Raw genomic sequence first — 27,968 nt, forward strand, 5'->3', positions numbered from 1 at the left:
CCTAGCTAGCTGGTTGGCTAGCTGGATAGCCAACGTTAACTAGCCGTATAGCAGACACTTGACTGTTTCCTAGTCTGCTAATCAAAATTGTAACTTTTGTATGAACGCCGATATGCTTCGTGAATTTTCAATGTCGCGAGCTAGTTGGCTAGTCAATGCCAATTAAGTTAGTTACCTACTAACGTAAGTGATCTTAATTTGCTGGTCTCACTAGCCAGCGTTCACACCCGGACTTGTGGTGTGTGGTTTGCTTTCACTGTTTGTTTAGTATTTTAAGATACATTTTCACCGTGCTTGGACTGACCCACCCACAAGGACTATCTTGGGCCGATGCTGACAATCCAGTCCGGATCACGGCAACGTAGGACGCCGCCGCAGCCATGCAGCCGCAGCAAATATACGACTTTTCAAGTGACGAGAACAGTCACAAATGGCGAGGCCTCTTCGTGCAAGCGTTGCGAAAGGTAACAATATCCCCAGTACTGTGTCATGAAGCCTAACATAAGTTTGCAGGTTAATTGTGATGACCCCTTAAACAAACCAATTATGAGAACAAAGGTGGGCAACTTAATTGCACAGGTGGGGCTGGGCAATCTTGCAATGACAACGGCTATTTGACAGTTCTAGAAGATGCACATTATATCCAGCAGCACTGGACAGCTCTGAGCATAAAATCTACATAAATTGGCAGTTTAGTCGGTGCTTATGTTGGATTTCAGAACAATCACACTTACTTCCTTAAAAGAAGTATGGTAAGTTTGTCACTTGATGTCTTTAGCAAGTTGATAAGTGGAGAAAACAAGGTGGTGCAACCTCGGGTGTAACTTTCAATTCCGTGCTTGCTTCCACGTTTCAGTTATATGTGAATATGCACTATTTGATTAATGCTACTTGTGTTTCATTGCTTGTTTGCTTGGAGACAACAACAATTTTCAGAAACCCTCAAAATAATTTTTCAAGGCGGGAAGCATATAAAAACCCGACATGTGCAACTCAGCACCATATTTGTTGATTTCTCATCTTTTCAACACCTTTCTCCTTGTTGATCTCCAGTCGATCTGTCTCTCCGAGTCTTCAGCTGGACTGTGATAAAACTGTCTCGACCGTCTGGTGATAAAGCTATCTAATCGTTCATCTCTCCTCACCCTTCCGTCGTGGCGCATATAAACCTGTGGAGGACAGGGAAACGAGCAGGATAAACACTGGAATGACCCGTGTAGATGTTTCGTTCATCGTCAGTTGGCATGTTGGCTCAGTGGATGCCCATATTTGACCATGCTTTTCCTTCATCTGACTATAAACGCTTTGGAGTGGTTTTATATGTTAGTCTATTTGGGGAGTCACAGAGCCTGACGTGGCTTCTGCTTTTGAGAGCCACTTGTGGAGGGAGGACACGGAGTGTTGTCACGGAGCCCAGCGCCGACGCGTTCTGCTGTGGGTCATGTTCTCATTTCAACACAGGCTGTTGTCATCCCACTGATCAACCAGCGTTGCTGTCAGAGTGATGAGGCCAGTGCAGCCTTGTGGCTAGTGAAGGCTGAGTCAGGTGAAACGCAAACAGGTGGCAGTGCTGCGGTGGTGACGCTTCACCGCTTCAACACGTCACGCCGCAGCCTAAGGGAGAACCCGTCACGGATTGACGCAGGCTAGCGTGTTTGTTATGGTTTTGACTAGCTGTGACTCACCTTTTTACAGCTGTCCAGAGGGGGTTGTTCTTATGTTGGGTAGAGAGGACCGGCAGCAGACAGGTCTTCTATGCGTCCGTGGTTTGGCCCTGTTTTAGGGGAGGAGGTGGAGTGGTACAGATAACACTTCATAAGGCCACTTCAAGACTGAAGCCTTCTGGGTCTGACTCCAGGGCTCATAGTGAACGCAGTAGGACGAGTGGAACAACAGACCACGCAGGCTTGTATTGCTGTTCCCGTGTGGCGTTTGTGAAGGTGCGCAGGGACATTTGGCCCCAGATGCTCCACGTGTGTCTGAGGTTCACGTGCTCGCGTGTGTTGGTGCCGTGTAGGAGCGTCATCGAGCCACGACACACTGCTGTTAATAATAACTGTGCATTCTCCAGCTCTGCTGCCGTTTCACTGGCACGTGGAGGAGATGCCAGAGCGACGGCTCCAGTTTCATTCCACCTCCATGTTGAGAGAGCGACAGGGCCGATGATGGAAGGACTCCGCGGGGAGAAGCACAGGCCCATAGTTAGTAAGGGAGAGAGCAGGCCTGTGTTTCTGCCACGGCGCCTCCCCTCCCAGCACCCCCCTCCCCCCCGCCTCCCGTCCCAGCCCCCCCCTCCCCCCCGCCTCCCCTCCCAGCCGTCTGGGTGGCCGACGCACACGGGTGTGCAGATGAGACAGGATGGGCGCCGTGGCGACGCACGCTTCCTGTGCACCTGACCCGGGCGGGACCTTGGAGGGGACGTTAGACCGGGGTCCCACGTGTCCTGTCCTTCCCAGCGCCTCCCATCACGTCCGTCATCGATGCGCTCGGTGTCCACAAATAGAGCTGAGAGATGCTAGGCAGCACGGAGGGGGAGGGAGGGGGGGGGGGTCACTGGGTCAGGTCAACGGAGGGTCACCTACCGGAGCTTACAATCACCGGCAAACATGTACGTTTGACGGATTGTGCGAGTGACTGGGAGAGAGAAGGCAAGAGAGAGCGCTCGAGGGAGACAGAACAGTAGAGAGTTGGAGAGAGCGGGAGAGGTAGTAGTGGGAGAGGGAGAGAGAACAGTAGATAGGAGAGATGGAAGGAGCAGTAGATGAGAGAGAGGGGGGGACAGAGAGAGAGAGAAAGATGAGAGCGCTAAAGACGGCGGTGGAGGGAAAGTACGAGAGAGAGAGAGAGAGAGAGATTTGATCTCTGCCCCATGATTCCCCAGACAGTCTGTTGGTAATGGTTGGTGATGTCATCCCCTTCAATCCCACATGGTGACACATGCTTGGCTGCAATAACTGCCCCTCCTCCTCGGCTCCCATTACCTGCAACCTGAGCCACTGGCACAGACACGACCATAATCAATCCAATTTGAAAAATGTTTACCCTCCATATAAACAGCCCTAATTCTATTACCAGACAACTGCAACACCTGCTGCTACTCTGTGTCCTTCTAACCTGCACGCTGCTCAATGTGTACCTAACCGTCTGTAGTACAGCAGTATGTCTGTTCTGTGTCCACACTATGTACAGTAGTATAGGTCTGTGGACAAACTATGCACAGTACTATATGTGTAACAGACTGTTGTGAAGGGAAATCTCCGTGCGCTTCACCCCCGTCAACTGTAGAAACACGGTATCTTTCTCTATTGTCTGTTAACCGTGCAAGTTGGCATTTCAATCTGTGCTCTTCCTCGTTCTGAAAGGGGCTGAGCTCCTGTCTGCCGTAGGGTCTCTGAAGGAGAGCGCTGCCGCTGGGTGCTCCATCAGTGTCCGTCTGCGGCCCTCTGGGAGGGAGGGGAGAGCGAGACGGGGAGAGAAAGGGAGGGGGAGGGGAGAGGAAGTGCAGTGGGACTTCCTGTCCTGTGGCCAGGCCTCCCTAATGGAGACGTGAAACCGTACACCTCCAGCTGGTTTCAGAGGGCCCGCCAGAGCGCCTGCTTCTCATCTGTCTCCCTCTCCACACGCGACGAGATTCCTCCTCTCCCTCGCTTTTGTCACCCCGCCCCGCCCCTCTCCTAGGGAGTAAAGCTCCTCTAAAGTCTTGAACCACTGTGACGTTCTCCCCAAGGATAGTCAGCTCTCCTCTGGACCCCGGGACATTTCACAGACCACAGTCGCCTGCGCGCGTTCGCCTGACTCGGCTTGCACGAATGCTAAATATAAGAAAATATTTCGTAAACACTCGGAGCCAGAGAGATGGTCCAATCAGCCCCTGTCTCCCTCCAGTTCTGCACCTGGAGCTCCTGTCTGCCTCTCCGGGCCTCTCCGTCAGCTCCGATGGAGAGCAGGAGAGCGCCTGTGAGCAGCGCGGGAGGAAGCAGCCGCTGGTTTTGTGAATGGAGGGCAGGGAAAGCCCCGGAGTTTCTGTGCGGGTGACTCACTGCTGCTCGTGCACGTGAGGAATGTGGACAAGTGTTTGGAGAGAGGGGGGTTCTTTTTCACCTTCTTGAACTTCTGCTTTGATTTCTCATGTACCTCGTGGCCGATACCGACGGCAAGATCATCCCCGTGTTCGATTCTTCGCATTGAAAGATCTTATCGGCAGCTTTGTACTCGATTTCCTTCTTGGAAATGGAATGCAGGGTTTGTGTGTCGGAAGAGATTTTCCGTTGACTTCACTTTTGACATTTAGCGGCAAGTGTTTCAGTGAACTGATGAGGAGTCTGGAAAGCGTGTGAATCTGTGTGTTCGAGGAGAGACGGCTCTCTCGTCACTGTGTCACGTTTTGTCAGAGCACCAGAAGGCCTGGCCAAGGCTGACCTTTGACCTCTACCCTCACATTCCACATGCCGGGGGCAACGTTCTGTCATCATAGTGCCCGCTTCCCTACATTGGAGGGTAATTCCATCACCACCATGGGAACAGCCTGGCTTTGTGTATGCGTGGGGGGGTGTGCTAATGTGTGTGCGTGTGCATGCTCATGATTGCACGTGTGGCCATGAGTGTGTGCGCACGTTTGTGCACGTGTGCATGTGTGTCTATGCCTCTTTTATCAGCCTCTCTCTCCCTCTCCTCGAGTGTTTCAGTAGAACCCCTCCCGTCACAGCACCTAAACAGACCACATTCCAGGGATAACTCAGTCGTGATGATGTCATGATAAAGATAGCGAGGCTCCTCCTTGTTCACCTGACACGTCAACTCTCCCTCCAGACACACGTCCCTCCCTCCAGACACGCCTCCCTCCCTCCAGACACGCCTCCCTCCCTCCAGACATGCCTCCCTCCCTCCAGACACGCCTCCCTCCCTCCAGACACGCCTCCCTCCCTCCAGACACGCCTCCCTCCCTCCAGACACGCCTCCCTCCCTCCAGACACACCCCCCCCCCCAGACACGCCTCCCTCCCTCCAGACACGCCTCCCTCCCTCCAGACACGCCTCCCTCCCTCCAGACACACCCCCCCCCCCCCCAGACACACCCCCCTCCCTCCAGACACGCCTCCCTCCCTCTAGACACACCTCCCTCCCTCTAGACACACCTTCCTTCCTCCCTGCCTCCAAACACCTCACAGATCACTTCTCCTTCCGTATCTCCTAACACAACAAATATATCACTCCACCTCCATCTAGATCAAACCTGCTGTGCTATGCTACAGTTTTCTATGCTGCTATGTTAGTGTGCTATGCTGCTATGTTACAGTGTGCCATGTCTATGTTACAGTGTGCTATGTCCATGTTACAAAAAGCTATGCTATGTGATTGTGTAGGGGAGTCCCCCTGTGTATGTTGCTGCTGTTTCTGACGTGTGTGTGTGTGTGTGCGTGCGTGATGCTGTATCTGACCTGTGTGTGTGTGTGTGTGTGTGTGTGTGTGTGTGATGCTCCCAGGTGCAGGTGCAGGTGCATCCCAACCTCACGGCCACAGAAGACGCCCTGCAGCACATCGAAGAGCTCATCCTGCAGCTGCTCAACATGCTGTGTGTGGCCCAGCCACGCACCGTACACGACGTGGAGGTACACACACACACACCCCCACACACACACATGCACACACACAGAAACTGTTACTCACACACTCACAGTCCTTCACAATCCAGACAAAATCATCCGAGTGACTGAATCTTATGTTCTCTTACACCAGATAACAAACTACTTCCTGTTCTACCTTTTTTCACCCAATCAGGAACGAGTACAGAAGACCTTTCCCCACCCCATTGATAAGTGGGCTATAGGTGACGCCCAGTCAGCTATCGAGAAGCGCAAGAGGAGGAACCCTCTCCTGCTGCCAGTGGACAAGATCCACCCCCTGCTGAAGGTAGCCTTACCAGGGCCTCACATCCAGCCTTACCAGGGCCTCACAACCAGCCTCACATGCAGCCTTACCAGGGCCTCACAACCAGCCTCACATCCAGCCTCACCAGGGCCTCACATCCAGCCTTACCAGGGCCTCACAACCAGCCTCACATCCAGCCTCACTAGGGCCTCACATCCAGCCTTACCAGGGCCTCACAACCAGCCTTACCAGGGCCTCACAACCAGCCTTACCAGGGCCTCACCAGGGCCTCACATTCAGCCTCACCAGGGCCTCACATCCAGCCTTACCAGGGCCTCACATCCAGCCTTACCAGGGCCTCACAACCAGCCTCACATTCAGCCTCACCAGGGCCTCACATCCAGCCTTGCCAGGGCCTCACATCCAGCCTTACCAGGGCCTTACAGATCATTGCAGACACACTTTTGCTTTGCTCATTACTACCTGAGCTGTTGAGGTACGTCTGTATGAGCTGAGCTCCCAGACCTGAGTGGAACTCCCCTGGTTGTTGTGGAACCTTGGCTACATCCCAACACCCAGACATCCTACTGTTTAGAATGGCAGAAAAAAAAGTTAGCATCTCCCAAAACATGGGATGTCTAGAACCGTGCCCCAAAGATACCAGGATGTCTCGCAACATCCGGTAGCAAGTAGCAGTATGTGTCCATTCCTACCCACAACCCTTTGTGCAGTGGAAGAGGTGTCAACCGTGGACACAACGGTACAATAAACTACAATCAGGGCTGTGTGTGTGCGAGCACATGCTTGTGTTTGCCTGTGTGTGCGAGCCTTCCATGTGTGCCTGAGTGTGTGTGTGTGTTGCTGCATGTACATCCATGGCCAAAAGTATTGGGAGCGACATACATTTTGTGTTTGCAAAGCTTGCTGGGCCTTGGCATAAAATGACTGCTAACATCATTTCAGCACAGTCATATGGTCAGCACAGGGGAACAACACAGCACTTCAGCACAGAAGTGTGAACAAGTTCTAGCCAGGTGAAATCCCTCTATCATGCTGATTGGATGGCAAGAGCAGATTGACTGCTGTAAAAGAGGGGACTATTTGCATCTATTGAAAATTTTCGCCCCCAAAAAGCTTTAAAAATATGAAATGTGCCTCATTGTATTCCAGTACTCTATAGAAACATGTGAAAACATTTTCCACAAATACTGAACCAGTACACGTTGCAAAACACAACATTTGCCATGGCCAAAACTCATGGCCACGACTGTATGTTACATGTCTATGACCAAGTAGCAGCTCCCTACTGGATGCCTACTGCAGAACAGCAGGTGCTGTGCAAGGGCAGCAGCAGTTGCCTCATCAACATAACGTCTGGCGCTCACGTCTGTGTGCCGGTGTCTCCGCAGGAGGTCCTGGGGTACAAGATCGACTACCACGTGTCCCTCTACATCGTGGCCGTGCTGGAGTACATATCCGCAGACATCCTCAAACTGGCCGGGAACTACGTGGGGAACATCCGCCACTTTGAGATCCACCAGCAGGACATCAAAGTGTCCATGTGTGCAGACAAGGTGAGGCACTTCCTGCTCCTGTTTGGGAAGCTCTGTACTGTAGCAGGTGTGGGGCTGTGAGGCTGTTCAGTCTAAGCTGTGGCACCTTTGACATCATGTACGGTAGCCGTGTGTTGGCTATCAGCTGAAATAGTCTGATGCAAAATCGTTTTTTGACCGGGTTCGTGCGCTTGTGTGTACGCTTGTGTGTGCGTTTGTGTGTGTGCGCTTGTGTGTGCGTTTGTGTGTGTGCGCTCGTGTGTGCGTGTGTGTGCGCAGGTGCTGATGGACATGTTTGACCAGGACGAGGACATGGGCCTGGTCTCTCAGTGCGTAGAGGAGCCCTCGTCCTCGGGGGAGCTGACCTACGACGACCTGGTCCGCCTGGAGATTGCCGAGGAGCGCCAGTACCTGCGCGAGCTCGACCTCATCATCAAAGTGTTCCGACATCACTTCCTGTCCAACACCAAGATCTTCATGCCTCAGGTGAGAACAGCCCGGCCAGGTTGGGCCCAAGCCCAAGGCCAGGTTACCCAAGCCGTCGTCAGCTTTGCAGCTGACAGACAGCTGCCGACATGTCACATCAGCACTCTGAAGACTTATCAAAAGCCCTGTTGAGGACAAATCCCTTGTAAGAGCATGATGGGGTTTGGAAATGAGCCTTTGTAATCAGCGAGCTGCTAATCTTTCGTAGCAAAGTAGATTGTTAGTAAAGTGTTTGAGTTGAGTTTGCAAACAGTGGACGGAGCCACACTAAGTTAACCTGCTGAGACCCAGCAATGAGTTTACTTCCTCTGTGGATGGTGGTTTTGGGCTCTGAGCGATCTCAGGAATAGCCATCAGAAATCCGCAAAACATACAAAAATGTTCACTTGATTTTTTCCCCCTGGTCTCAGGGGACGTGTGTTTTTTTAAGACGTTTATAACAAAGTAAATACGGTCCAATACTGTCTTCTTCATGGACTCGTCACATGAGGGTTGTATAACTGTGCATGGGCAGGGCAGGGAGAGAAGGGAGGTTACTGGGACTGTGTGCTGTGTGTTTGGACCAGGGTGGTTAGTGGTTGGCCGAGGGTGAGGAGGGGAGCTCCACAGGGCGCTCCAGTGTACACAGCATGTCATTACGTTGCGACAGAAACGGCAAATGTGGCTCTTGACCAAATGACCTCAATAATGTGTCGAAATACGACTGATGCCATCGTAGATTGAACGTGGATGAGAAAACAGTTGACGGTCACCTCACCGTGCTGTGTCCAACACAGTCTGTTTTGATCATTTCCTCGCTCGAACCATGAGATAAACAAACGTTTCCACTTTTCCAACTGATTGGGATGTTTGATTTCTCCAGATGTGTAATACATTCCAGACCCGAGCCTGTTTCTCAGACTCGTCGTCCGTGTTTGACCTGTGTCCCCCCGTAAACCCCCCCACCCTTCTCTCTCTCTCTCTCCCAGGATGTGGAGGTGCTCTTCAGTAACATCCTGGACATCCACGAGCTGACGGTCAAACTGCTGGGGCTGATTGAGGACGCCGTGGAGATGACCGCCGACGGCAGCCCCCATCCCCTGGTGGGCAGCTGCTTCGAAGACCTGGCCGAGGTACCTCCCCTCCACACCTGTCTGACTCCAGTACCTCCCCTCCACACCTGTCTGACTCCAGTACCTCCCCTCCACACCTGTCTGACTCCAGTACCTCCCCTCCACACCTGTCTGACATACAGTATGCCCTCTCTCTCCTGTCTCACACCCAATGTGGAGAAAACCCAATATGTCTGCATTGATGAGCGCTGTTTTGTAGGTCCGTTTGTTTTGCCTCTGCTGCCCTGCCACGCCGCTCATCTCTCCTCCTCCCTCGTCTACAGGAGCAGGCGTTTGACCCCTATGAGACCCTCTCCCAGGAGATCCTCTCCAGGGGGTTCCACGAGCACTTCAGCAGCCTGATGGCCAGACCCTCAGTGGGGCTCTACTTCCAGGTAGGACCCCTCACACCAGAGAAACTAGCATCAGGATCAAGCCCAGCAGGGTTTCAGTTCAGGAATGTCCCTGTGTGTGGGTGTGTGTGTGTGTGTCGAGGACGAAAGCTGCCTTCTTGTTGGCCTTGCGTGCTAAAACAAAACGAGCAAGCGAGGTGATTTTTGGTGGAGGTCAGTGTGATACGATGCATTGTCTCTCGCCCGCCGTGAGTGAAGTCGCGGCGTCTGGAATTCCTCAACAGCAGTCCGAGACGTGCCGTGACATATTCAGCTTCCTGTTCGTTCCGTCCACCGCCTGCTTGTTTAACTTGGACATTCCTCACAAGATGTGCATTGGATTGTATTCTGCAGGGTGCAGAGCAACTGCCTTTGAAGGCAGAATGTTTTGCTCGTGTTTTCATAAGCACCCACTGATGTTAAATCCTAACCTAGAGACGGCTCATTTCCGTGTCCCATTTATTAAATTCTTGTCTGCTTAACCCTTGTTTGTACTGGCCGTTCGATGCTGACCTCTTGGTATGAGGACAGGGTGAGGGGACTGCTCTTGATGCCCTGTGTGTAAGGGGGGTGCTCTGAGCTCTGGGTCTGTGTGGTGAACCCTCCACCCTGCTGCCCAGACCGGAGAGCCTCGACTGGGCCTGATCTGTTAACCCCACCCTCCTCCACCTCCAGGGCCCAGCCTTGTAAACAGTGGTCACCCAGCCTACCATAACCCTGGGCCCAGCCTTGTAAACAGTGGTCACCCGGCATAATTCAGATTGATTTCTGGGTGGAGCTGTTTATTTAAACTGGCCATGTTCTGAATGTCATGAAGAGTCAACTGCAAAGACCAGGAAGATGGACACCAGCGGAAGTGAGACCAGGAGAGTAGAGTAGAGACCAAGAGATTGGGAGAAGAGAGACCAGGAGAGTAGAGACCAAGAGAGTAGAGATTGGGAGAAGAGAGACCAGGAGAGTAGGAGAGAAGCAACGTTAGTAAACAGAAGAGTAGATGTTACAATCCAGACCATGGATCTAGTAAAAGCTTGTGCAATTGTATCCGGTCTGTAACAGGCTACATTTGAGCTGGTTCTGTTTGCCTTTTATGGAATTCAAGATGGCTGTTCACTGCCAGTTGTGCTGTTGTTTTGCTTGGGGATGTGGAGCTGGATGGTGTGCATGTTAAATGATATCCTGTAGTCTCGGGGGGCCATGCTGTAATGGCTGTCTAGCTACCATCTTTCTCCTCCTCCGACCGACCGACCGCCCACACACACAAAACAACCTTACTCGATATGCACCGGGTCATTTTATTATTCCTCTCACTTACTTTTGTCTTCTGTTCTTTCTATATATAAAATATACATATACATATCTCCTCTTAACCATCTCTCTCATTCCACCCCATCTTCAGACCCCATTCTTGTCTTTTGTCTCAACCGATCGTGTGTGTGTGTGTGTGTGTGTGTGTGTGTGTGTGTGTGTGTGTGTGTGTGTGTGTGTGTGTGTGTGTGTGTGTGTGTGTGTGTGTGTGTGTGTGTGTGTGTGTGTGTGTGTGTGTGTGTGTGTGTGTGTGTGTGTGTGTGTGTGTGTGTGTGTGTGTGTGTGTGTGTGTGTGTGTGTAACACTCAGCCACTGCACTCTGCAGCTTCTGGCATTGTGGGTAAATTACATCGGATTTTATAAATAGCCCAGGCGGCTATGCTGCAGGCCTGTGTTCTCCTGGAGAGAGGGGCCCTGTCTGGGGGAAGGGGGCTCTTCCCTGGAGAGAGGGGCCCTGCCTAGGGGAAGGGGGCTCTACCCTGGAGAGAGGGGCCCTGCCTAGGGGAAGGGGGCTCTACCCTGGAGAGAGGGGCCCTGCCTAGGGGAAGGGGGCTCTACCCTGGAGAGAGGGGCCCTGTCTGGGGGAAGGGGGCTCTACCCTGGAGAGAGGGGCCCTGCCTAGGGGAAGGGGGCTCTACCCTGGAGAGAGGGGCCCTGTCTGGGGGAAGGGGGCTCTACCCTGGAGAGAAGGGCCCTGCCGGGGGGCCTCTTCAGGCTGAAAAGGAGCTGTAAACGAAAGCCTGTAACATGCCCCTCCTGGGTTCAGTAAGTCCCAGTTCTGGGTACAAGATGTTCTGCTCTGATGTGGCAGTCCCAGTGTGAGGTGTACTTTTAGGTTAATTGTGGAACACCTCTACAGCAAATTACTGATTTTTGTGATGGAGGCGGAGGGGGAGGGGGGGGGGGGGGCGCTCCATTTGAACCAGCTCATGGTCCATGAATGATTGATGAGTGGGAGCTGGGTAGTTCATCTGGATCAGCCCTCTGAAGACTACCTGCTTACCAGGGAACCTGTTTGTTCTGGATAAATATGAGTGTTTCTGTTGTTGTTCTTTTCTATCTTTCTCTCTCTCTCCCTCCCTCTCCCCCCTCCGTCAGACGTGTGTGTGTGTAGCTGTGTAGTGTCTCGCTGGTCCCAGCAGTAGAGTATTGATTAAGTGTTGTCTGTCAGGACAGCAGGGACTAGAGATGCTATGACAAGCCCTCCTCTGGTTACTCTGCAGCCCAGCTCAATCTAGCTCTCCTTTCAACCCTGTCCATCCCTCCATCATCCCTCTCTCTCTCTATCCCTCCATCATCCATCCCTCCATCATCCCTCAGTCTATTTATTCCCCCATCATCCCCTCTTTGTCTCTGCTATCCCTCCATCATCTATATCTCTATCTCTCCTTCCTCTTTCTCTTTATATCCCTCCATCATCTCTCTCACTCTCACTCTCACACTGACTGACCGACTGTCTACCTGTCTGACTGTATCCTTGTCTGTCTGTCCCTGCAGTCGATAGCCGAGGGCTTCAAAGAGGCTGTCCAGTATGTCCTTCCTCAGCTGATGATGGTCCCAGTCTACCACTGCCTGCACTACTTCGAGCTACTACAGGTTAGTTGCTCATACACACACACACCGATGTGCAGAGCAGTGGGACATCTGATGTCACAGCTGCTCTGAGTCATCGTGCCCGTCACACAGAGTCAAGGGGAGGGTAGCTGTCACCATGGTGACATGGCTTCAGTATCAGACCTACTTCCTTCCTGTTCCACCAGCCTCTCTTTACCCCTCCAGCCTCTCTCTCCAGCTTCTCTTTACGACTTTAGCCTCTCTTTACCCCTCCAGCCGCTCTCTGTCCACGCCCGCCAGCCTCTCTCTCTCCACCCCCACCTCAGTCTCTAGTCTCCGGCTTCCCTCAGGGGTCGAGGCGAGGCTGGCCAGTCGTCTGTCATCTCCACCTGGCTGCTGAAGCCCCATCTTCATCAGGGCCCCCCAGCCACCTGGCTGACCTGACTGTGCTTCATCAGGGCCCAGCTGGCAGATTGTGTGACCTGTCTGTTCTTGCCTCCCTCTGAGCAGCAGCTGCAGGAGCGCAGCCAGGACCAGGACGACCGCGAGGGCCTGAAGCAGGCCATCACCGCGCTGCTCAACCTGCAGTGCAGCGTGGAGCGCATCTACACCAAGCACCTGCCCCGACGCAAGCCTGGGTAAGCTGTCCTGGGTCCTTCCACCCTAACCCTGGGGGACACCCACAGTAACCCCAACCCCTGTAACACACCATATAAAACACCTGATAGCAGTAATGATATATCTAAATGACTACCCCCCTCCAGGGAGCCCATGTACCGGCTGTACAGCAGGCAGGTGCGCAGCAAGCAGCTGGCCATCAAACGCATGAACGAGATCCAGAAGAGCATCGACGGCTGGGAGGGCAAGGACATCGGCCAGTGCTGCAGCGAGTTCATCCTGGAGGGGGCGCTGCTGCGCGCCGGCGCCAAGCACGAGCGCCACAACTTCCTGTTCGACGGCCTGATGATCAGCTGCAAGGCCAATCAGAGCTCGCGCCTCCCCGGCTCGGGCAGCGGCGCCGAGTTCCGCCTGAAGGAGAAGTTTGTGCTGCGCAAGGTCCGCATCGTGGACCGCGAGGACTCACCCGAGCTGCGGCACGCCTTCGAGCTGCTTGGCCGCGACGACAACTGCGTGGTGTTCTGCGCGCGCTCGGCGGAGGAGAAGGCGTCGTGGATGGCGGCGCTGGTGACGCTGCAGTACCGCTCCACGCTGGACCGCATGCTGGACACGGTGCTGCACCGCGAGGAGCAGGACCAGCCCTTGCGCCTGCCCTTGCCCGACGTGTACCGCTTCGCCGTCAGGGACTCCGAGGAGAACATTGTGTTTGAGGACCGGGTGCAGAGCAAGACAGGCATCCCCATCATCAAGGCCGGCACTGTGGTCAAGCTCATTGAGAGGCTCACCTACCACATGTACGCTGGTGAGTCGGGGTCACGGACTGGGGATAGAATGCAAAGCCAACATGCACAGACACGCTTCCTGTCTCGGATGTAGCTGTAACATCAACCACACAGAGTAAAGATGTCTACGTTTGGGGGGTTTCTCCTTTCACTGTTAAACCTGTGTTTTCTGTTGTGGTCCCAGATCCCAACTTTGTGCGCACTTTTCTGACCACGTACCGCTCCTTCTGCAAACCCCAGGAACTTCTCAACCTGCTGATTGACAGGTAGGCTTCACCCAGGCCCTGTCAGTGGGATTGACAGGTTAGAGGTGGCGAAAGAAAAACCATCTCTGATTTCTTGATAGGTCTACTACGACATTATTTGCCTGATTTGACTTTGCCTCATGTGGCAAGTCATTTTAAACAGTATATTTCCCCAGTCTGTGTTTATGTGCCATAATGAAGTGTCTCAGTATCCTACAGACAGTAAGTGTGTCCGTTCTGTCTCCAGAATCGACATCCCAGAGCCAGAACCCACCGAGGCAGACCGCCAAGCACTCTGGAACGGTGATCAGCCAATGGCAGCAGAGCTCCAGAGATTCCGTCGGGAATACGTGCAGCCAGTCCAGCTCAGGTAGATCAGGGTTCTCATGTTCTCTACCTGTTCCTCTCTTCAGGGTTCTCATGTTCTCTACCTGTTCCTCTCTTCAGGGTTTTCATGTTCTCTACCTGTTCCTCTCTCCAGGGTTCTCACTATGTTCTCTACCTGTTCCTCTCTCCAGGGTTCTCAATGTATTCCGTCAGTGGGTTGAACACCACTTCTACGACTTTGACAACGACCCGGAACTCAGGTGTAGACTAGAGGAATACATCACCAGCAAAATTCAATTGAGAGGTGGGTGTGGATGCATGTGTGTGTGTGTGTGTAGGGCCACGCTGTTAAAACATTCCATGCGACACCGTCACGCGCAAATTCTTTGGGTCAGACATTGTTCCGTAACAGCTCCTTCTAACCAACCGCACCAGGGAAATCCATGAGGAAGTGGGTGGAGTCCATCAACAAGATCATCAGGAGGAAGATGCAGACCCAGTCCAACGGCGTCAGCCACAACATCACCTTTGAGAGCCCGCCCCCCCCCATAGAGTGGCACATCAGCAGGGTGGGCCAGGTGGACACCTTTGACCTCATGACCCTTCACCCCATAGAGATCGCCCGGCAGCTGACCCTGCTGGAGTCGGAACTGTACAGGTGAGATGATGTCACTGTGATGCTAAGGGTTTAGCTGGGGAGTAGATTAGCACAGTTGAAGGCAGCAACTTAGTAGCTGGTTAGGTAGGCTATGCTAGGTAAGCTATGCTACCTGAGTAACTGGTTAGGTAGGCTACGCTAGGTAAGCTATGCTACCTGAGTAACTGGTTAGGTAGGCTACGCTAGGTAAGCTATGCTACCTGAGTAACTGGTTAGGTAGGCTACGCTAGGTAAGCTATGCTACCTACCTGAGTAACTGGTTTGGTAGGCTACGCTAGGTAGGCTAGGCAACGCGGGTCACCGTGACCTCTTGACGTACCGTTGAGCTATAGCCATCACCATCCAGTTGGGATCCCTCACCCTGACACCTTCTCCCTCCTCAGGGCTGTGAGGCCGTCAGAGCTGGTGGGCAGCGTCTGGACCAAAGAGGACAAGGAGAAGAACTCACCCAACCTGCTCCGCATGATCCGACACACCACTAACCTCACACTGTGGTTTGAGAAGTGAGTACTGGACCCCTAACCCCGGGGCTCACGCTGGGCTACAGGGAGGTGTACAGAGGGTGCACATGGAGGATAACATACCTTTTTCCATGGACACAACAGTATACCTACTTCCTAATGTAATTGAACCTTGTGGTCTGTTTATATAGAGTGCAGAGAATGCGTCCACGACACTCCATGCAAAGAAGAGCCACAGGGTGCCACAGAGTAGATGGCGTGTGTGTTGACGGTATGTGTTCTGTGCTCGCCAGGTGCATTGTGGAGGCAGAGAACCTGGACGAGCGCATAGCCGTGTTCTCGCGGGTCATTGAGATCCTGCAGGTGTTCCAGGAGCTCAACAACTTCAACGGCGTTCTGGAGGTGGTGAGCGCCATCAACTCTGTACCCGTCTACCGGCTCGACCACACCTTCGAGGTAAACACAGCCTCTAACAACAGCACTTCTACCAATACCAACACAGCTACCAACACCATTACAGCCACCATTAGCATCACCGCTACATGTACCATTAGCATCACAGCTACATGTACCATTAGCATCACAGCTACATGTACCATTAGCATCACAGCTACATGTACCATTAGCATCACAGCTACATGCACAATTAGCACCACAGCTACATGTATCATTAGCATCACAGCTACATGTACCATTAGCATCACAGCTACATGTACTATTAGCACCACAGCTACATGTAATACACCCTTTTAACCTGTTCTAGCATAAGTGGTTCGCCACCACAGTTCATATACCAAGCCTATCAACCTGATGATTATGCTGCTGAGAAATATGCTACTGCTGGTAAAACGTGTTATTTGTTCCGTCCACAGGCGGTCCCAGAGAGGAAGAAGAAGATTCTAGAAGAAGCAGTGGAACTCAGCCAGGACCATTTTAAGAAATACCTGGCCAAGCTCAAGTCAATCAACCCACCCTGTGTGCCTTTCTTTGGTATGAACTCTTTTTCCTACATCTCTTGAGTTTTCCCCGTCAGGTGTGTGAGAGCTAGCCGTGACCTCTGACCTTGGTCCTTAGGGATATACCTAACCAACATCCTGAAGACGGAAGAGGGGAACCCGGATTTCCTCAAACGCGACAGCAAGGAGCCGCTCATCAACTTCAGCAAGCGCCGGAAAGTAGCGGAGATCACCGGAGAGATCGAACAGTACCAGAACCAGCCTTACTGTCTGAAGGTGGAGCACGATATTAAGGTCAGAACCCCTCTGTCTGTCCTGCCCCCTGGCTGGCCCTCCTTCCAGGGTACAGGGTTAAGAAACACTGCAAAAGGAATGTTGTCACAACTCCATGCCACTATTATTGCTATTCCGAGTATTAGGGATGGTATTCTTTCTATTAGCTTCAGGAGCTATTCATTTTGTAGAAGTAGTTGCAGTAGGTCTGGGCGATATATCGAGTATTGGCGATGATATCGCAATAATTATGACGACGATGTAAACATTTGAAAATATTGTGAATATCAAATTTAAACTATTGATAATAGTTTTATAATAGGCACTCTCTTTGGCTCTCTATTTGTCCTGCCACATAAGAACCTCTGCATGAATTGTTCCATGTGAGGTCCATTTTGTCAAGTTGCAAGTACCATGTTATGGCAGTTATTTTTTTATAAATCGCCCAGCCATAAGTAGCAGGAGTAACTCACCTTATTATTTACGTGGTGTGCTGTGTTTGTGTCATCACAGAGGTTCTTTGAGAACCTGAACCCCATGGGCAGCATGAGTGAGAAGGAGTTCTCCGACTACCTGTTCAACAAGTCTCAAGACATCGAGCCTCGCAACTGCAAACAGCCCCCCAGATTTGTAAGTGTACCCTGCCATTTCATTAACCAATGAGTAACCATGTCAATTAGTGTCCCAATCAGTCATCCCATCAATCAGTTACCCCGTTATGACTTTCTTAGCCTTTCTTGAGACCAGGATGGCTGGCGAGATCCATCATGGTGTGACTCCCAATGGTACTGAAACAGTGTGTCCTTTTCTGCCGTCCGTCCGTCCGTCCCCCCAGCCCAGGAAGACCCTGTACCACCTGAAGTCTCCAGGGATCCGCCCGGTGCGCACCTCCACGTCGGGCACCCTGAAGGGCCACCCCGTGGCCCTGGAGAGGGAGCCCCCCCACAAGATCACGTTCCGCAGCATCGCCGAGACGGAGCCCGAGACCTCGGCCTCGGTGCCCACCTCGCCCAACACGCCCACACCGCCGCAGTCCGCCTCCTCCGACCTCAGCTCCGTCTTCATGGACCACGACCTCTACGGCTCCTCTGGTGAGGCGCGCGCGCACACATTTATACACGCACGCACGTTTACACTCTCGCGCGCACATATGCATGTTTATACGTGCGCGCGCACACGTTGACAATTACAGACACACACATTTATACACCCTCACTCACACACATATATATATTCACAATAACACACACACAATAACACACACATTTACACATGCGTATACATAAACATAAACACAGAAATGTTTGCCTAAACACACACGTACACCATGACACACACATTTACACATCCACAAACACCTAATAAGTCAACTCAGCTGTTCTGTCTTCTGATATTACAGGTAGCAACTCCATCTTTGCCCCCGTTCTCCTGCCTTCAAGTGAGTGTCTCTGTCTCTCTCTCTCTCCCTCTCCCTTTCTGTCCCTGTTGTCTCTGTGTTAGTGAGGATGCTGTGCGTGTTGATGTTGCTGCGTGTGAAAGACTCCCAGGGTCAGGGCCGAGAGGAGTGTGTATGTGTGTGTGCTTTGAGAGTCCGCTCCGTGAACAGCGTGTTGCCATGCCGACCCTGACCCCTGTCTTCTCCGCAGAGCTGTACTCCATGTCCTGCGGCAGTCTGCACCATCTGGGGGAGGAGCTTTCCAAGCCGCCCCCCTTGCCGCCCCGCAGGAAGGACGCCTTCTCTGAGGCCAGGGTAAGACCCACACACCCTGCACCCAGGAAAGAGCTTGCCCTCCTCAGACGTAGCCCCGGTTGGGGAAGCCATGGTTCCTGTTAGCCGTTCTGTTCCTTCCCACGGTAACCCCCCCCCCCCCTCCCTTGTCTGTGTGTGATTGGCAGCTGAGCTGCAGGTCCGACAGCCCACCGGCCATCCCCCCCCGGCTGCCCCCTCCTCTCCCCAGGATCCAGCCCAGGGTGCCGGTCTACAACGGCCCCATCGACGGCCCCCTGCCCAGCCCCCCGCCCCCGCCTCCCCGGGACCCCCTGCCGGAGACCCCTCCCCCGGTCCCCCAGCGCCCCCCGGAGATCTTCATCAACTACCCACTGAGCCTGCAGCCGTCGCCCGTGGGCCGCTTTCAGTGGGACTTCTCCAGCTCGCCCAGCTCCCCCAGCACGCCCCCCGGCACCCCCTCGCCTCGCGTCCCCCGGCGCGGCTGCCCCCTCAGCGCCAGCCAGAACAGCCTGTGCCCACTGGCCATGCCCGCCACGGCGCCCCCTGTGCCCCCACGCCACAACGCCAGCCCTCAGCTCCCCAAACTACCACCAAAGACTTACAAAAGGGAGCTCCTGCCGCCGCCCTTACAGAGCCTCTCATTGGTGGAGAACACAGACGGTAGCCAATAAGTCACCGCCGCCCTCTTTTCCCCAGCACTGGGCGTGCTCCTCAGATGAACCGCTAACCCCGCCCCCTGCGAAGGGCGCGCTGACGGAGCGGACAAAACAAACGCATCGCGATAAAAGCTACTGATCTGTAAGAAAGACCGACTTCTCTCCCCTCCTCCGTCTCACACAGACACACACACTCCAACCCCTCCCACTCACCTTCATCGACCAATCACGCCACGCCTCTCAGGGGATCAGTAGCTCCGCCTTCATTTCAGCCCCTCTGTGCCAATGAGAAACCCACACCGGAGTGCCCGCTCCAAACCAGGACCGCCGAGACACTGTCTGCCAGAGTGCGAGTCCGAGATTGTGTGTGTGTGTGTGTGTGTGTGTGTGTGTACTGTACATCAAAATAATGTGAGGCACTGTGTTACTTTTCTCTTGTAGAGAGGGCATACTGTACTAGCTCTAGTGAACCAGGCAGCAGTGGCTGTCTCTCCCACGCCCCTCCCCAACTTTAGACACTGTGCCCCTCCCCTCACCCACCACCCAGCCAGGGAGGAGGGGGCTGGTCTCTCCAGGCTAGCCTGCAGCCCTCCACCCAGGCCTGGCCAGTCTCTCTCTCTCTGTCTCCTGCTGTGATTCTATGGGCATTGACACACTGTAGGGGTTCACTCAACTCTCGAGTCCGGGACTCTGTCCGGGCTCCCCCAGGGCCTGAGGCCACGCTGGAGCTCTTCTGTGGAGGAGGTCGGCTTGTCCAGAGTTGTCGTGTGGCAGCGCTCGCTGCGTTGTGTCTTTCAGCCTGCAACTGTAAACGAGAGACCAAAGTCTTAGTCAGGTGTATGCAGCCAGGGGGACATAAGGGATCTGTTTCTCGGACAAACAACGGCATGGGGGAAAAGGCCAACAGGAATTTCATTGGCCCGTGAACCCTGCGTTACGTCCCTCTGTCCTTCGTCTACTTGTTTCTCTACTGTGCACTGTGACTGCAGGGAGGCAACTCCACAGAGCCCGGGCTGAGGACAGCCTGGCCGTGGGCGCACGCTCCACTTCAGACGGTGCCTTCTAACCCACAGCAGTGACCTCTCACCTGAAGGAGCACTGTGTTTACCAGACAGCCTGGCCGAAGGACTGGATGACTGACTGACTGACTGACTGGCTGGCTAACTGTGGTTGGCTGACTGACTGGCTAACTGGTTGGTTGGCTAACTGGTTGGCTGACTGGCTAACTGGTTGGCTGACTGGATAACTGGTAGTCTGACTGGCTAACTGGTTGGCTGACTGGATAACTGGTTGGCTGACTGGCTGACTGACTGGTTGGCTGACTGACTGGCTAAATGGTTGGCTGACTGACTGGTTGGCTGACTGACTGGCTAAATGGCTGGCTGACTGGTTGACTGACTGGCCTCCTGGGCCCAGGGTGCCTGAGCAGGAAGTCCTGTGTCTCCTCAGCTCCATAAAAAGCCAAGATGATGTCTTAAAGTCCTCAGGGCTGTGTGCTGCTAGCCCCACACTCCAGACAACTTCATCACCGGTACCTTCTTCTGTGGTGCGGACGCTCAGCACTGGAAGCAGCACCAACCCACCAAAGCATGGGGCAAAGGGACCGCGCCCCCTAGTGGAGCCTCCAAACATCTGAACTCACGAGAGAAGAGCCTTTGTTCCATACTCGTTCTCTCTCTCTCTCGGCCCAAAAGACATTTTCATTTTTGAAAAAGACTGAAATAATACATGCATCATGCTCGGATGTGCCTTTTTATTTGGTTTTGTATTTTACAGAATAAGCAAATGGTGTCTAAAATGCTCAAAAATAAGGTTGCCTATGTAATGCTTAGAACAAAGCTATACACTACAAAAAAAAATGTACAGGTTTGTGGATACTGTGTATATAACATGTATACACAAAATATACATACAAAATCATTTGTATGAAGTGACTTCTCTTTGTTGTTGTATTGCTCCCCTCCCCGCCCCCAGCATCTGTCTGGTCAGCTACAGCATAGCCAGCCAGCGACACTACTGTCCAACAGAAGAGGTCACCGTCACTCAGTCACTTAAAGACAATCCCCAGTGTTACACCCTGGGACTATAACCAGAGGAAAGCCATTCTCTCTCTCTCTCTCTCTCTGTGTAAATCTGTCTCTCTCTGTCTCCCTCTTTTCCCAACAACTGTTTTAAAGGAATGGAAATATACAGTCAAGACATGCCAAGCACTTCCATAGACGTGAGCTTCACTTTGTACATCTTACTAAATGCCTTTTGATGTGGATGGCGTTTTCATAGGTTTTCAAACGCTAATACTTGAGGATGGAATTGTATTACGGTTTGCATTGAGCGTGTAAATATATATGTTACTTGATGAGCATAGTGAAGAATTTGACCTTTTTTCTGAGAACATACTTTGTGCACTTTAGACTGTGCTGTTGAAGAGCCGCAGTGTTGAAGGCCATGTGTGTTGACGGCATGCACGATGACCATGGTCCTGTACTACTGGTAAAGTCAACGTCCTACCTGGATCAGGGCAGAAACGAGTTGTAGCCTTCACTCCCCTTTCTCCTCCTTCTCCTCCCCAAACCCCTCCTATCCCCACACAGCAGAAACACCAATGGGATTCTGACTACACCAGTGATGTCACTTCCTCTTTGCTCATGGCACCTCGGTTCCCCATGGCGTCAGTATTGATGTGTTGTTTTGCAGTTTTCTTCCCCCTGTCCAGATTCGATGTCCTCTGTGGCACTGTAACAGCTTGATCCTGCGGTTGGTTTATTCGGTGGTATGTGGCCTTTTAACTGTGCTTTGTATTAATGGTCTTGATGAGATTAATAAATCACCCAGTCTTATTTTGTACTTACTATTTTGTCCACTCCCCCCGTGTCTTATTTGACCTGACGGCCATCCAGCATAGCACTGGGAAAGAGAATATCTGCTGGTGTTCTTGAAGAGTTCTGGATCCTAAAAACTTGAGGGGGTCCCCTTGCTGTCCCATGTCCGTGCCCCTGGGAGGGGGGGGGGGGGGGGGGTGCTGGGACGGGGCAGGTCAGGGCGGAGGGCGGCGTGTGCGGCCGTGTTTCAGACGGTGCTGCAGGGCCCCTCGCTGTCCTCGCTCTCGTCCCACACGCCCGGCCGCCTGGCCAGCCGGCCGCGCCCCTGCTGGTCCTGGAAGGGGGGCGCCTCCACCCCCGACCTGAGGGCCAGAGCCAGCCAGCATCACCAGGGTTGCAGGGTTACAAGCTCACGACAGTTAGACTACTTGGGAAGGAGCCTTTTCTTAATACTGGCAATTATCAGAGAGGGGAGGGGGGATGCTAATGGAGGTCATTATATTCTATTTAGCTCTGTCTTTACTTACAACCCCCCTGGAAGTTGGCCTAGGCTACTAAATCATCATCGACGGTGCCTGACCAAGTTAGGTCTGGGCTTAGGATACCACAATAATCATTAACGACATCTATAGGCTACAAGAACCTGAATAATTTACAGCTTAAAATAACACAATGTAGGCCTAATGACTGGCCTGCGCTGGTTCATGGCATCCACAACACTTCACTGTAGTCATATGCTCTTAGCCAAATGCCCAAGCCACTAAAAATACAACCACATTTCAAGGCTTACTGAATTTTATTTATTTATAAAGTCCCTTAAATGTAGGCTATATGTAACATGCTTATGTCTAAATCTACTACTTTATATGGGAAGCTTGTAGTGAGATGTGTGGTTTGCAGTCTGTTAGTGAAAACATTTAAACTTCTATTTCAAAGAGCCTTTCAAAGAGAGTTTAGAGCCTGTTCTCTCACTCTAAAACTTCAGCAGGGCAGTTACGTGACTAGAAAATCAAATGCAGCGAGACCCAATGCAACTGCCGACACTGCTCCAAAACACCATGCAACTGCCTTGCCGCACTGTTGTGTTGTGAGACAGTAGGGAGATGTTCTGCGACAGTTGCAGTCCTGCTGCATGACTATCAACAGTACGGTACAGTTTGCTCGAACCGCGTCTCCGGTGAGAGGAGGGCGCGTAAGAGGGTCTTACCTGCAGCTCTGGGCCTGGTGATAGTTGGGAAACACCTGCCTCTCTGGAGTCTGGATGGGGACAAAGCCCTGAAGGTTCTCCTTCACTGGAGAAGCTTCTCCCTGGTTTGTTAGGGTTACATCATGAACGATCAGGTAACAGTATGACACGACAACACCACAGGTCTGACTCAGCGAGGACTAACAGTAGTGTAGTTACAGGTATGTGGAGGTCAAGTGTTCCCGCTTAGTGTTCTTTATGGCCACAGCATACAGAATCGAAACCTCTGTCACCATCAGACCGGTGAAGGCACCCACCTGCTTGTAAGGCTCGTCCCAGATTGGCCTGAAGGCACTGTTGGGTAGCAGAGGAGGAGAGCCCTGTCTGATGCTGACCATCCTCTTTCCGTACGAGGTCCCCAGGCCAGGGGCCGAGCCCTCCATGCAGGGCCTTGGGAGGGGGTGAGGGGTCAGCCTGGGGATCTGCCAGCGCAGGCACACGGTGCGCTCCCTGGGGCTGTCCCTCAACTGCTGCTGGGGGTAGGAGGAGGGTTTCAGGAGAACCGGCACATGACTGTCCTCCTCCTCTTCTTCCTCCTCCTCCTCTTCCTCCCCGCTGTTGCTGCCCTCCACCCCGCTGCGGAGGGTTCCGTCCGGGCTGCAGGAGGTCACGGAGGAGTAGTCGAACACAGACGCGTCGCCCGCTTCGTCTGTCTCGCCGTCCTCCGGGCTGTGGCCCGCGTGGGGCGTGTCCAGGCGGCTAGCTCCGTTGGTGGCCTGGCTGGAGGTGCCCTGGCCCGAGTCGCTGGTCATCTCCCCCGTCCAGCCCCGCTCCCCAGGGTGCAGCAGGCAGCAAGGGGGCCCGGGGCGCGGGGGCCCACAGTCCTGGAGGGTCCTGTCTCTGATGCAGCTCTTCCTCCTCAGGCTGTGAGACCAGCCACTAGGATGACAGCCGTTGGAGAGGCCATTGGAGAGGTTGCCATGGTGTTGGTCCTGTCTATGAGGAGGAAGGATAATCAACCAAAACTGAAATAAAAATGACACCAATAATACACAATGCTTAAGTCTAACCCGGGTCAACCTCAGACTTAAAGTCCTGGGACATTTTAATATTTGGAGAAGGGCAATATAATATATATATATATTTTTTATTTTTTTTTCAACCAAAGTAAAACTTTGGATATTATTTGTTATGCAGTGACAGCCCCAACTGAAACAACTGATAAACTACGTTCCCCAGCAGAGAGCAGCAGAGAGCGGCAGAGGGCTGACCTCTGTGGAGCGCCGCTGGCCTGCTCCCGGGTCCCTGCTCCCTTCCTGGCAGAGCAGCTCTGGGCACCGGAGCATACTGGCACTGACTCAGAGCAGACACTGACATGAAGGATAAGAGGTTCACATCCGTCAGAATGAAAAGGACGTCACACAAACATGAAGGTGTACATTTAATGAAATTGAGGAAATCCCTTTATAGCTTAAAGACATGGTTGTAATTTTTGCTTCACATCCTCATGGCAACCAATAAATATAAAGGTTTGACAGTCAAATTAAATAAATCCAATATTTGTGGGCGTTGCAGGAGTGTAATAAACACACATTATTATGAATTCAAATGATTTAGTTTTGACTGAATTTAAGGATTGGGCAGGATTCGGATTGAATGCCATGATTCGATGGGCAACTTGTCTACCTACCTACCTACCTCCTGGCATTAGTTATGCATGTGTTTTGGGGGAGTGGCTTTGAAGGGGGATATTTTGCTATGTATCCTTTCAAATTTAAGCCAAAATTGCTAGGCTTGCATAACGACCCTGTTTTTTAAAAGCTAGAGATGCAATTCAAATATTCAGCAATACAGATCAATTATTCAGGGGTTCAGGGATATCTGGGATGTAAGTCATTTTGCCTTGTTAAAGTGATCAAAGACCAAATCACGTCCCTCACTGGCAAACATCTTTTGTGAAGGGGGCTTGACAGTGATCTAACCTCAGTCCAGCTACTCCACCTTCACCCCATCGGACGTCCTCCTCCAGAATCACATGACAACGGGACAGAATGTTCCTCAGCACGCGCTCACTCCCCTGGAGCAGGCTGGAGTCTGGGTGCTCCTTCCCTGTCCACTGCAGCAAACTCTGGGAAGAACGGAGGACGGGTCGGCCACAAGGCGGCAGCCAGCACAATCCTACTTCCTATTATATCACCAACTTAACCATGTGAGATCAAATCCACACATCTTGTCAAGTGGATCCCTCTAGTGGTCACAAACAGGATTTACCACAACAACAACAACAACAAAAAAGCAGTTGACGAACAGACAAGACACGAGTTATTTACTCGATGGCTTGATTAAAACAACAACACATTAGAAAATGATAGGACCTGAATCATATTAGACAAGTGGATCTCACAGAGAACTTTCATAGGCTGGGTCCAGTTCAGTCGTTCAGCATTTGATAACAGATTCCAGAGGTCACAAGTTCATACCTCCCTTTTGTACTCTTTGGCTGAATGAACACATTTTTGTTATTCTGACAGACTACCTGAATGTGGCTGAGGTAACTGTGTACCCGGGAGACAGGAGCCAGCAGCAGAGACAGCAGTTTCAGTTCCTCCCTCTCCACCTCACAGCTCTGAGGAAGCGGGCAGAAGGGGAAAATCACTAGAAAAACTTGCCCAAGTATCCATTACAAAGAAAAGTCATCATTACTAAACGAAACTGAATACAGGACAGCGAGATTGCGTCATAAACACCTGCATGGTGTGCATTTTCTTCGAGAGCTTAATCCTGTCAAACTCCAAAGAGAGGAAGGCTGCCAAGGTGCTTGTGTATCCATGATACGTGTCTGTAAAGGATGACTGGGCAGACAAAGACATTAGCAATTAAACAATTAGCACAGTCGGCGTCAGCTAGTTAAAGTACAAAAGATTACTGGAAAGAGGAACATTTTGAATTACATCGTTATGGCCGATGAGTTGAACAAATATGTCTCCAACGAGGCATTTCCAGTGTTGTGCTGAGAGTCTCTCCTCCAGAGTGTTCCTGAAGAGCAGGTGTCGCTGTAACAGCTGTTCCACGAACTTTATAAATGTCTGACTAGAAAGAGTAGAAACACAGCAGCCGCTACAAGACCTGGAGTGAACAGAAATCCAGTTGGAACTGGACAGTAGCAGAGCTTTTGAAGCTCTGACTGGGTTTTTAACATGACGTTAGACAGGTTAAGGTGCTTACTATGGCTCCAGGTTGCTTTGCAGGACAGGCGGTGTCTTGTACTTGTCGTAGAGCTGGTTTAAGATCGACACGTACTCCCATTCTGAGTGCAGAAGCTGCGTGGTCAGCTGCTGTCGTTCCTCTACACAGGAGAAAGTCATAAAACAACAAATGAACATAAGATTAATTATCACTTATAAAAAATAAAAAATCATTTATGTACTACATATCGATACAGATTAGCTATAACTTGTGTAAATGATAACACATAAATGATAACCACATCATTTCTTAACAAGCAAATATTTGCCTTAGAGAGAACGTGGATGGAAAGGGACATGAACAGGTGTTATATACCTGTAGCCTCACACAGCCCAGCTTTGAGCCCCTGCAGGTAGCAGTGGAGGAGGACTCGGCCCCTGGGGGACGACACAGGTGGGCTGGAAAAACACTCACAGTGGCTCCTTCCTGCCCCAGGCCCTGAGTCCCTGCCAGGTTACAGAGCAACAGTCATCAGCTGATTAAACCACACAGGACAGAGGCCTCGCCTTTATACAGTAATGTTGTAGTTTCTTTTCATTTAGCGGATGCATGTATCCATAGGGACGTGAGATACTGCATGTAGAAGGTAGAGCAGAAAATCAAGGATCAGAAGTGCAGTTCTAACAGTGGTTCTGTTAGAGTCAGGGAACCAGGCACAGTCCAAAAAAACATCTCAGCCACCCTGCAAAAATAACAACATTTCGGCATGCAATCCTTTTATTTATGTGGATGTTTTTGTTTCTCACGTTTCTCTCTGCTTGGCCGTGGGGCCCGGCCCCCTATCAGGGGCCTTTGCTTCCTGTCGAGGTATCTGTCTGCTGCAGCACAGCTGCAAAATCTGGCAACGCATCTCTCCAAGCTCATCCTGAAAGTACACAAATAATGTCCTTGGCTCTTACAAATCATGTTATCATAATCGATCATCATGAAATAAATGCATCATTTGGGGGATCAGGATTGAGACAGTTAACTTAAATCCTTCCACACAACAGCAAATGATGAATGTATGTCTCCATTCCCGTGTGACACCAAACCGAGCCACTAAGGAACCCCGAAGCAGTCAGCCCCCCTCTGGAAGCCCCTCTCCGCCTCACCCTCAAGGACTGCACCAGCGCCTCCAGGTGGAGGGCCTTCTTCTCACAGCTGCGCCGGTTCTCCTCCAGCTCCTCCCGGAGGAAGGTGTCCCCATGCTGGATCTGGCTCAGTTCATGCAGAGCGTTGGAGAAGCCCGCCTTCAGCTCTGACACAATGCCCTGGAGCTGGGGACAGAGGAGAGCACAGGCTCTGGTGACGGCCCCAGGGCAGAGCACTGGAGCTCCAGATTGGAGGTTGGTGCTAATGAGGGGGTGTAGCTACCTTGGAGATTTCAGTGACTAGCACGCCCTCCTGAGGCTTCATCACCTCTACAGGAAGAACACAAACAGGGTTAGTGTACAAACATGCTGTGAGTGATATATGCACACACAACACACGCAACCCACACACAACACGCACACTCACAGTGTTTGTAGTCGTTACACTATTGTTGGCACACTATTGCTTTCTTAGCTGAAGTTCAGCATAGAGAGTTTTGAGAGTTTCCTACTTAGAGAGGAATCTTCCCCTGGGAATACTTCCTGCTCTCTGAAATTGGACCAGATTGAATATCAGGGGACACAATAGTGGCAAAGAAAGAAGTGAACCTCCTTTTTCTCTGTACTGTAGTCATGGTGATTATTTAACCTCTTCTTGACTATGAGATTCATACGTATAATGGACAAAGGT

The 27,968-nt window shown here is 52.0% G+C and overlaps 2 protein-coding genes across 3 annotated transcripts; one reads left to right on the forward strand and one right to left on the reverse strand.

The window, feature by feature from the left end:
• Positions 1-13: 13 nt before the first annotated feature.
• On the forward strand, positions 14-21,801 carry sos2 (son of sevenless homolog 2 (Drosophila)). 2 transcript variants are annotated; one of them, XM_084684626.1, is made up of 24 exons: positions 14-183; positions 316-464; positions 5,483-5,608; positions 5,778-5,909; positions 7,277-7,441; positions 7,700-7,906; positions 8,875-9,018; positions 9,282-9,392; positions 12,192-12,290; positions 12,759-12,886; positions 13,013-13,668; positions 13,833-13,914; positions 14,141-14,263; positions 14,412-14,524; positions 14,656-14,878; positions 15,262-15,381; positions 15,633-15,795; positions 16,212-16,329; positions 16,414-16,589; positions 17,082-17,198; positions 17,404-17,659; positions 17,968-18,006; positions 18,215-18,318; positions 18,465-21,801. In XM_084684626.1, the coding sequence occupies exons 2-24, from the start codon at positions 381-383 to the stop codon at positions 18,966-18,968; spliced, it is 3,990 nt and encodes a 1,329-aa protein (XP_084540752.1). In that variant the 5' UTR covers positions 14-183; positions 316-380; the 3' UTR covers positions 18,969-21,801. The 2 variants fall into 2 exon arrangements, with proteins under 2 accessions (XP_084540752.1, XP_084540751.1); XM_084684625.1 differs by having other exon boundaries at positions 14-464.
• LOC146299445 (uncharacterized) lies at positions 21,798-27,949 on the reverse strand. Its single transcript, XM_084683153.1, has 13 exons — positions 27,927-27,949; positions 27,299-27,539; positions 26,951-27,069; positions 26,520-26,650; positions 26,184-26,304; positions 25,910-26,048; positions 25,706-25,810; positions 25,495-25,584; positions 24,941-25,086; positions 24,230-24,328; positions 23,276-23,954; positions 22,980-23,080; positions 21,798-22,134 (listed from the first exon to the last, which is right to left on the reverse strand). The coding sequence occupies exons 1-13, from the start codon at positions 27,947-27,949 to the stop codon at positions 22,020-22,022; spliced, it is 2,109 nt and encodes a 702-aa protein (XP_084539279.1). The 3' UTR covers positions 21,798-22,019.
• Between the last annotated feature and the right edge of the window lie 19 nt (positions 27,950-27,968).

This window comes from Hypomesus nipponensis, chromosome 3, assembly GCF_054491055.1.
Source record: "Hypomesus nipponensis isolate SF chromosome 3, ASM5449105v1, whole genome shotgun sequence".
Classification (NCBI taxonomy): Eukaryota; Metazoa; Chordata; class Actinopteri; order Osmeriformes; family Osmeridae; genus Hypomesus; species Hypomesus nipponensis.